At 34.6% G+C, this 10751-nt stretch overlaps 1 protein-coding gene across 1 annotated transcript; it reads left to right on the top strand.

The window, feature by feature from the left end:
- Positions 1-8434: 8434 nt before the first annotated feature.
- LOC145108910 (uncharacterized) lies at positions 8435-9429 on the top strand. The gene has a single exon (XM_079045995.1). It carries the CDS (start codon positions 8533-8535, stop codon positions 9271-9273), a length of 741 nt encoding a protein of 246 aa, XP_078902121.1. The 5' UTR covers positions 8435-8532; the 3' UTR covers positions 9274-9429.
- The last annotated feature ends 1322 nt before the right edge of the window (positions 9430-10751 follow it).

Raw genomic sequence — 10751 nt, 5'->3', positions numbered from 1 at the left:
ATATGTCTTGACTTTTTTGTGGTGATTTTAATCATATGTCTTGATGTTTACTTTCAATTTCTATATAGTGAATTTGATTTTGTCTTAATTAAATGTTTGATTTTAATTGTAATTATTATTGGTTATCTGAATTAGGATTAGGTCATTCAAGTTATCTAATTGCAAAATTCGTAATTGTTTTGTGAATTGGACTAGGTGACAAGTATTAAACTGATTTCCAATGAATAAATTTAGTGTAAATCTTATTCTCACACTCTTACGCTCCCAAACTTGTGAGAAGTATTGGGTGTTGTTGGAAACATTCACACCAAACTCAATGCAATCTTTCAATCTAATTCTAAGAACTTGTTTAGGTTAGATTAGTGAGGTTAGGGTTAATCATAGAGATTCTTTTGGTTAATTAATGTGGTAAATAGAGAGTGTTAGAGCTTGTTAACACTTTCAAGTACCAACGTAGATAGAATTGAGTACATGTCTTGTCATCTGTGAATCACATTGCTAGATTGCCATACACGTAGTTGGTGTCTTTCATAAAATTTGAATTTATTTCAATTAGTTAATCTCTTTCTTGTTTCTTTAATCGTTTACTTGAATTATTGTTTACAACCCCCTAGTTTTGGCGACCAAAGTACCTTACACAAAAAGGTATAAACTTTAGGATTGTGTCTCTGTGGATTGACCGTGCTTATCTTGTACTACGTTTTAGTGCAATATAGCAGTGTTCTTTTGGAGTATATTGTACCCCTATTATTTGTTTGGTTTGTCACAACTAACAGATACAATCTATACACACTAGTTTTACGCAACAGATTTAAACAAAAAAACCTATGAGTGCATGCATCCTAAGGATCTAGGATTTTACAATAATAGCAATCTACGCTCAAAAGAAATTAATAAGATTTGGATTTTCTCAAATAACCCTATGAGCACATGCATCTTAAGTATATAGGATTTTACTATAATAGCAATCTACGTTCAAAGTAAGACATTATTAACATTTGGCTTTTCTTGATTTCTCGATTTAAGATTTTGTGACAACTACACTTGCAAAAGATGAAAAGACCCAAACCAGGAATTCCGTTGGTGAAGTTACACCCAAAACACCAACTAGCACAAGGACCTTTAGGAGAGAGGCTAAAATCAAAAATCTCAATAACCCTAAGAGGGTTATAGACTTCATACATGAGAGAGAGAGAGAGGGAGAGAGAGAGAGAGAGAGAGAGAGAGAGAGAGACGATTTTGGATAGCAAAAAGAATCACTAGGATTTAACCCCTAACAGTCTATTATAGTGTCCAGATTAATTTAAATCTACAAGGATAATCCTTAACTTTATTTGAATTAGTCCATAATTTTTAATATCTAGATAAAATCGATACCTTCTTTATTATGGAAGGTTCTGCAATATTCCAATTAATTATTAAATGAATTATTCAATATTCAATCCATATTATTAATTAAAATATTTAATTAATTCCAAAATAGTTTCCAATTAATTTATTAGTTCATAATAAATTAATAACTTATTGCTTATAATTCCTTATTTCTTAATTGAGTTACGATGGCAACCCAAAATGACCATAATATTATTAGAAATATTATCAATTAGTTAATAACATTAGACACTCAATCTAACACAAAACATTGGTTAAAATTTTAAATGAGACAAATGATTTAATACTATGAAGAGTTTTGAAGGATTTAAAGATTATTTAAAGGTTTTAAAGGAAGTTACAACCTCTATCAAGGATTAGAAACCTCATATTTCTCTATTTGTATTGAAATCAGATCGAAGAATTGAATCTTGAATTAAGAGTTGGATTTTTCTGTTGTTTAAACCATGGTTTCTAAGATCATTATTGATCATTAATTCACAAGAAGGTAATCAAGTAATGTCACAAAGTCATTGGTGTCTTAAGACTTAAAATATATGATTTATATTTGTAATGTTTACTGTGACATCCCCATTTTCACGGCCAGAAAAGACCGATTTTGTTTATGTTTGTTTGAAAATCAGAGTAACATTTTAAATAAAAGTGTTGCGGAATTTGTCCCAAAACAAATATGATAAAGATTTATCAAAAGCATTTCCAAAGAAATGTATTTCATTAAAAGACTCGGGATGTCATGCTCGATACAGATCAAAAGCATAAACAGTACAAAATAATCCTTACTACATTATTTCGTATTTACAGGCCTATAATCCCTTGTCTCTCATCCAAACATCTATGCTCACGCGCCACTTCCTGTAATACAAGAAACTGAGTGGGTCAGGCTTGGGAGCCTGGTGAGCACATAGGGTTTTCAACCCACAATAAATAAGTTTATTAACTTTATTACCCGTTCCCGTTATCCTCACTTTACGTCCCTAAAACATCTAACTCAAGGGACCTAGTCTAAGGACTTTCATCGGGGTGACAACACATGCTTCGGGGATTCCTCAGCAATTCATGTCAAATCAGGCAACCATGTGGGGGATGAAGTACTGCTGGTAAACACACAGTTCAAATAAACACCTACAGGTTGCGAGCCTGCTAGCGTTCCACTGGACTGTCTAGAATAGTCTGTGGTCGTCATCTATACCCCGCTAGATGACTGGATCATCAATAACATCTATAACGAGGCCTCTCATTATTTTATTTTGTCACACAGCAACTATTACATCTACCCATGTTTTACCCAACACATTTTGTAGATATAAAATACACATACAGTTTAAATCATTTAAAACATGTATAAACTCGTTCATCCAGCATAGATAGCAAGTATACAGATAACATGCACACGTAGCACGTAATTTATATAAAATACTTCATATATATGTGTGAGATGAAAGTAACTATGCACTCACCTGATTAGGTGGTGACTCTGTGACAACCCGAAATTTCTATTTTGTACAACCATTCAATTCAATAGAAGTCAGAATTGTTTCTGCTAATTTTCAAGCTTTTTGGAATAAGTTTGAGTGTTTTAAAGTTAGTACTTTAGGAGATATCAGGAGAGAGGATGCCCTAGGGTTTATTGTGCAACAATAAAGTCCCAAAACTCCAAGAGTTTGGAGTTTACGGCCTAAACAAAGGTGTTTACGGCCGTAAACCCTAAAAGGGGGTATAAATATGACACTTAGTCATTATTTACCACTTTTCACATTTTCAAGATCCAAAACCCATTTCTCTCTCAAGTATCATCCGACTTTTCTTCAAGATCTTCAACTTTGTAAGTGTTTCTATCCCTAAAAAGTTGATATCTTACTTAATCTAGTGATCTTACATGATTCCATCCGTGAAATCATTCCAAAAGTGTAGATCTTCAAGTTTCACCAAGAACACCTAGAACACACACTAGTGTTCTTGGACTTTTAGCACCTTTTCAAGCTTCTACCTAGTAAGTACTTCTATCCTAGTGTATTATAAGACTTGTTACACTTCAAATCATCAAGAAAACACCCAAGAATCAAAGGATCAAAGGTGTTTACGGTCCAAGAACACCTTGGACCGTAAACCCTAACAAAGGGGCCAAAGTGGCCCTAGTCCTTTACCAAGCCTTGGAAACTAGTCTAGACCCCTTCCTTGATGTGCTAGGAACTCAAAACAACAAAAAGATCATAAATCATTTGGGTTTACGGCCGTAAACCCAAAGAGAAGTGGTCCATGGACCGTAAACTCCATAAAGGAGTGAAATGGTGCCCTAATCACTTCCTAAGGCTTAAACATGAAGTAGGAATGCTTCTTATGACCTTTAAGGCTTCAAAACACAAAATGTTCAAAGTACCATGAGTTTACGGCCGTAAACTCATGGGTTTACGACCATAAACTCAAAGGGTGATGGTCACAAAACCGTAAACTCCAAAGGAGTTTACCCTTGAACCCTAAACTCAATTACAAGGTCCTACCACCCTTAGATGCAATCCTTAGCACTTATAAGCACTTAAATCAAGTGTTTTACATGTCTTAGGATGTCTTAACTTGGTTAATTAGTTGTTTAATGACTAATTAGATACATATATGTGTAATTATATGTTAACTAGGATCCTTGTGTGTGTTCAAGTCTTCACTTGACACTTAGCATCCTATACATTCCGTTCATCCAAACCACTCACTACAGGTGAGTTCATACCCCTTAATTAACCTTTCAAATGTTTTAAATGCTTTTATGGGGGGGAATACAAGTTGAACAATTATAGTTATTATATCAATCACATGTGATTAATAACTACCAAACAAGTGGATTTCTTACTTTTCAAACTGTGTTACCAAACTGTTTTACTTCAAACTGTTTTACAAACTCTTTTTCATACCAAATGCTTTTATCAAACTCTTTTACATGTCAAATACTGTTACTTAAACTCTTTTAAACTTATATTCCGTTAAAAGTGTATCTATATAGATATACTTATATAAGTAGGATTGAAAGGACTTAGGACTGATAGCTCACCTTACTTCCTGTTCCTTGTTTGGTTGTGGACTTAGGGTATCAGGGTTATTTGTCCGAAGGTCGTTTGAATCCTAGTTATATATTATGTATATGTATATAGATATAAAAGGTTACTTCTTTCCAGTTCAATACCTTTGGGTAGCAAGGGTATACAAGCATGTTCATACATACAAACAACATTACTAGTAAACTATAATAGGTATAGTTTAGGAAGTTACAAATCTATTACTAGACCAATGAAACATACAATGAGTCAGTTCATACATGTGTCATAACTTATAGTGATGAGAAGCAAACATAACTTATAGTGATGAGAAACAAACATAACTTATAGTGATGAGAAACAAACATAACTTATAGTGATGAGAAACAAACATAATACATAGTGATGATAAACAAACAAATCCCATACAGAGAGAACATACATACAGGCTAGACAGAGGAAGAACACACAATACAGCTAGCACATACATTACATATACATTATTACAGTTATGTGAGCCACGTAACGGGGCATGGTACCACCTGCCATGACCGTTTTGTATCCAGAATCTCCTTAATTGGGGAGCGTATGAGTTTGTGTATAGATCTATACTGGATTGACTATCCTACACCTTGCTGCTCGCTACAGTGGGACTTGCAAGTCTACGGGTGCCGAACGTCATTTCTTATGACGTCTTACATCGTCGTTTTACTAGAGTCGGTAGCAGGATACAGGCCGATCACATGGTACCTTAAATAACAATTGATTTAAGGTAGTTAGTACAGCAGTAGTTACTTAATTCAACACTACAGTACTATTTCATTTTCCCATTACAATCACTTTGTGAACATTCACACAATGAACAGTAATGTAAAAACTATATTTTTGGTTAATGATAGTCAGATTTGGGAAAATACATACTCTTACAAGAGACACACACACAGACACTAGATGCCTTGGTAGAAGGCTACTTTTAGTAGGAAACATAGGGTTTTCTAGGAGAATTCAAACTTTTACAAACTTATACAAACATCTTACAAACATCTTACAAACACCTTACAAACATCTTACAAACATCTTACAAATGCTTTCATACAAATACAGACACTAATATACTTATGATCTCACCAGCTTTAAAGCTGATAAACTCTTTCAAAATAACTTGTATTCTCAGGTCACCAGTAGACAGGTACCGGTGCCAGGTTTTGAGAAGATGGAGCTCGTTCAAGACTCATCTTTTATTTTGATACATATTTTTGGTGTCTATTTAACTTGACAGAACACACTTGTATGAAATTATATTATTAATGCAATGGATAATGTTGTTACTTGTTTACTACTTTGCATTGTTGTGATACTGTACATGACGTCCTCCACCCCCGAACGTTTCTGCCGTTCCGGTTTTGGGGTGTGACAGACTCGGTACTCGAACAACACTTCGTTATCTCAAAACAATTTTTCCTTGACCAAAACCTAGTATCAATACCACTAGAGTTTAGTTTTAACGTTAACCGCGACTAATTAATAGTCTAGCTATTATTACTATTATATAAGCGTTAAATAACACTCAATATAACTCATACTAATAGCCCAAATAATTATTTTAAGGACCTAATAACATTACTATAATTATTTAAAAGCTATATTAAAAATTGCGTAGGCGTAGCTCACTTACATCGGGTTTTCTTAAAAACCGGGCTTTGCTTGGAGCAGCGTTTCCGAACCGAAAGACCCTTTTTCTCGGGACTCCGGGAGCCTCGGGGCTTCCTTTGGGTGATTGGGGTTTTTCCTAGGGTTTAGGGGTGGTTTGGGATCTTAGAGAGAGAAAGAAACAAGAGAGAGAAGTGATTTTGGTGTGAAAAATCCGGAACTCTCGCCCCCCTTTTATAGCCTGCAAGGCCTCGGACTACGCTGGGCGTAATCCTTGGCTACGCGAGGCGTAGATCGGATAAGGGCTCCAGCTCACGTACAGCTGGCTTGCACTCGGACTCGGAAGGGATAAGGTCGGGGTACGCTGGGCGTACCCAACCTCGGAAATGGGGCGTAATTGCGAGGCTACGTGGCGTGATCCGAAGCGAAGCCTTGGGCAACAAGCAACGGCTCAGATGCGGCCACGTCATCTTATCTCGCAGATTCACATCCCGACTTCTAAAATTCATAACTTTCGCATACGAGCTCCGTTTTCGACGTTCTTTATACCCACGCGTAGGCTGGAACGTACTCTACAACTTTGGTTTAGACTCAGTCGGCTAATTTTGACTTTATTTTAAATTTATATTTTTAACAGGCCGTGATAGGATTGGTCCGTTAAAAATTCATAACTTCTTCATCCGACGTCCGTTTTCGTCTGTCTTTTTATCGTTACGCTACTATTAACGAGATCTTCGATTCTCTTTTAGGTTGTGTCGGCTAAAAACCGCTTGATCTAATATTCAAACTTCGGGTTGTACACTGCTAAGCCGAAACTTCGAAAAATCATAACTTCCTCATATGAAGTCAGATTTGGGCGTTCTTTTTATGGACGCTCTCGGTTTAACGTATTCTACGACTTTTGTTTAGATCGCTAAGGCTAAAACTCGCTCTATCGTAAATTCACTATTTACGCTTCCCGGTATCGTGTCGGTTCCGTCGCGAAACTTCGACGGGTCATAACTTCTTCGTTATAACTCGGATTTCGGCGTTCTTTATATCCCCGGAATCCTTGTTTCGACCACTACAACTTTATGTAATGATATCGGGCTTATCTCACACTTTAATTTTGACGCTTATTTTTATTCTTTATTAATTATACATTTATAATTAAGTTATAAGCACACAAATACACATAATTCACATAGTATTCAAATATTTCATCTTTATTGCTTCAAAAATAGTTACAGTAGTTGACCTAGACTATTACATCATCTAAAAATGCTTAGCCCCGAAACCCGGGCGTTACATTTACATCCTTTATTCCATAAGACATTAAGACATTTGGGTATTAAGACATGAATTGAGTTAAGGACTATTTGAGTATAATTAGAAGTTGTTAAGATTTATTGTATGCATATCTTTTTTTAAAGGCTGGTTAGTGGTTAGTTGTTAGTATCACCAAGTAAATTAAATTCGTCAATGCCCAGAATAAACACTTGATCCATTCTAAGAGGCAAAGCCTCTACCAAATGGGCTCATCTCTTATTGGCTATTTTATGCATATCTAGTCATTGGTAAAGTTTAGAAGCAAAGAGGTGCAAAATACAATGATCAAATAGGAGTTTGCGCACTGCAACGTCTCGGTCACAGTGGGCACCTAAGACGGTAGACGACCAAGACATTCTAGCAGCTTAGTGAGCAGTCTGACATCTTAGTGGGTGTCACGTCCCACATGACTTAACCCGAAGTATGTTCTTCTCATGGCTAAGTTAGAATATTTACCTTCTAAACACATCACCATTCCATATCATCATATTATGCTTAGGTGTCCATAAAAATATAAGGTGACAATGTTTAAACACATGTTACCACTCTCTCCAGCCTTAGTGGTTGTGTGCGGTGATGATGTGACAACCACCACTATATTAATTAGTAGTGGGTATAACTGATGTTCTCACAAATATAACAAACTCAATTTTTAACAACGTTATGTGTGACTTTGTCACTAACAACTTCACAACAACCTTTTAAATATTTCATGTTCAATGTAACAAAATGGTATATAACAAGTTACTTTTAATTTATAAAGAGTGTCACGGGACGTATTTGGATATCGTAGTTTACTAAAACTCTTACAAAAATAATATTCGTATACAATAATTAATCATATATTTGGTCATACTATATTTTTCATATTATTCCCCAGTAGCATCAAATTATCAAATAAAAGAAACAATTTCCCAAAATAAGGAAAATTAAAAATATATTTGAACATATTCTTTTTTCACCCTTTTTGTTATTTCCCCCCTTTTTAAAGTAGTGTGGGCCCCGATTAGCCGTGCTCCACCATCTATAAAATCCCGCAATATTTACATCGTTTTAGAGAAATAGATCACACTTCACTTTCCTAATCTGTCGCCGGAATATAAATCAGCAACCGGAGCATTCTCTAATTTTTCAAATCGGGGCTCAAAAGCAGAGTGAAATGGATATTTTTGATATCCATAACGTGAAGATGGAGAAAGCAAACGCGATGCAACGTTACCGGAGCTTCCGAAAAATAGCGAAATTGTTCCGGTTGATTGAGCTCTTTTTAGCGGTGGTTTTACTCTCGTGGATCTCAACTCGTCTGCCGTTCGTCGTAAGAGTATCCGGCGAGTACTTCCGGCAGCTTCTCTCAATCATCGTCAGCCCTCTCTTCATTTTTCTAGTCGGGAACGTGATTGTGTTAACCCTCGTTGTAAAATCCGGCCATCTCACCGGAGCTAATAGCGCCGTGGATAATGCCGGAACTGATCTGTATGAAGACATCGTTAACAATGTAAGCGACGATGATCCTCCCGTTCTCAAACACGAAGAAATTGTTTATCAGGATAAACGAATCATATCTGAAGTAAACACTAAACCGATCACCGGCGAAATCAAAGTTAGTGAATCGTCGGAGAATTCTGTTCCAGATCTAGATCCTAAAATCTACCGGAGAAGCCAGTCTGAAAACCTAATGAAGAGAGAGCCTTTTCTGGAGACAGAAATACTTAACGTCAACGGGAAGTTACAGCGGTCGGAGACAGAGATAGGACGGCGGAAAGTTGATTCACCGGTGGACAACGTCGTCGACGAGCTGAGCAATGAGGAGTTTCAGAAGAAGATTGAAGGATTCATAGCTAAACAAGTCAGGTTTCATCAAGAGGAAAAATTAGCAATTGTACCACACAATTTAATCTGATATTTTCCGTACAATTTTTTCCAGATAACGTCAGTAGAGAAAAATCATAAATGCTTCTTTCATCATCGAATTGATTCTCCATTTCTCCTACTCTATGTACAGTATTTCTACTATTATCCAGATTCGAAATATCACAAAAAGTTACTTCGATCTTTAGTTTTTTATATTTACTTTATCGAGAATGCATGGAGTCTTGATTTTACTTTCAAACATCGAAGTTCGTAATGTATAGGCTTTTTAGATTTTTCTCGTTTATCGAATGGTAAAAGGTCTATCGAAGCATGGAAATAGGATATTTAAATATATGATTGCGTGACTTTGGTCTTTTAGGTTAAAGCAATGAATGTGTTTACGATGACTATAAGTCTATAAACAACATATCTTCATGTTTAATAGTTTATGGAAGTAAAAAATCTGATAAACTGACTAGTGACTATCTGACTAATGGATTCTCATGTAGTTTAATTTTTGTATTTATGTGTCAGTCATGTTTATATGTTGTGCCGTTCATTTTTTCTTTTAATGTTTTAATAATCGTATTAGTTGAGGATTATTTGCCAATTTAGATGGTTCAAATTAAAAGTTAACGCCGCTAATCTTTTGACATGCCCTACATGTCTTGTCTTTGGGATATATATATATATATATATATATATATATATATATATATATATATATATATATAAATCATTGTATTCTAACTATTTATTGTGTAGATCTAAGATTGATTGTGGACCAATCATTTTAGTTGTTTTAAGAAAGTGATTAATAAATATTATTAAATTAAATATAATTGAAAAATACGATCTAATTTAATTACAAGGGTATTTAAGTCAATTAACTTAGAGTTAATAAAGGAAAATTGCATATTTTAAGGGATCATAGATTCTATTAATTTTTAAAAATCGATTTTACGAATTATAATTTTTTTAATTCGGACGTTCTGATAGAATATGTTTATGAGTATATTCAAAAATAAAAATATTCTTGAACCATAAAATAATAAAAAATATTTTTGAACCTATTTCTTGATCATGACTTTAAAAACTTCTTGTAAAATGATAAATTCTTGAACCATCAATAATTTACATTAATTCTTATAGAATGCGGGTAACAATTGCTAATAATTACATTTATTGTTAAAGAACAAAACTAAAAACACTTTCAAATCAGGAAAAAAAAATATCAAAATCTAACAAAGACACTAATACATTCTAAAAGAATAATGTTGCTAAAAATCACTTCCAATATTGTGGTCCGTGTTTCAATCATCAACTTATGTGAAAACAAATCCAATTGTAGTTTAGAATCCAATAATGCATTAGCAAATGAAAAATAAAAAACTAAATTCCTTTCGAAAAATATGGGGACTTGTGAATTGCACCAAAACCAATAACTAAGAATTGTAGAACATGCATAAATCAGTGAGAAAATATCCATATTCCATTCCAACATAATTGAAATTCGTGATTCCATTC

This window comes from Lactuca virosa, chromosome 4 (assembly GCF_052849685.1).
Source record: "Lactuca virosa cultivar CGN04683 chromosome 4, Lactuca_virosa_CGN04683_v6, whole genome shotgun sequence".
Taxonomy (NCBI): Eukaryota; Viridiplantae; Streptophyta; class Magnoliopsida; order Asterales; family Asteraceae; genus Lactuca; species Lactuca virosa.
Note: the sequence above shows the minus strand (reverse complement) of the source record. Positions and strands in the feature narration are given on the sequence as shown.

Coding starts and splice junctions, on each gene's coding strand:
- LOC145108910 (XM_079045995.1), top strand. CDS start 8,533: ATGGATATTTTTGATATCCATAACGTGAAGATGGAGAAAGCAAACGCG.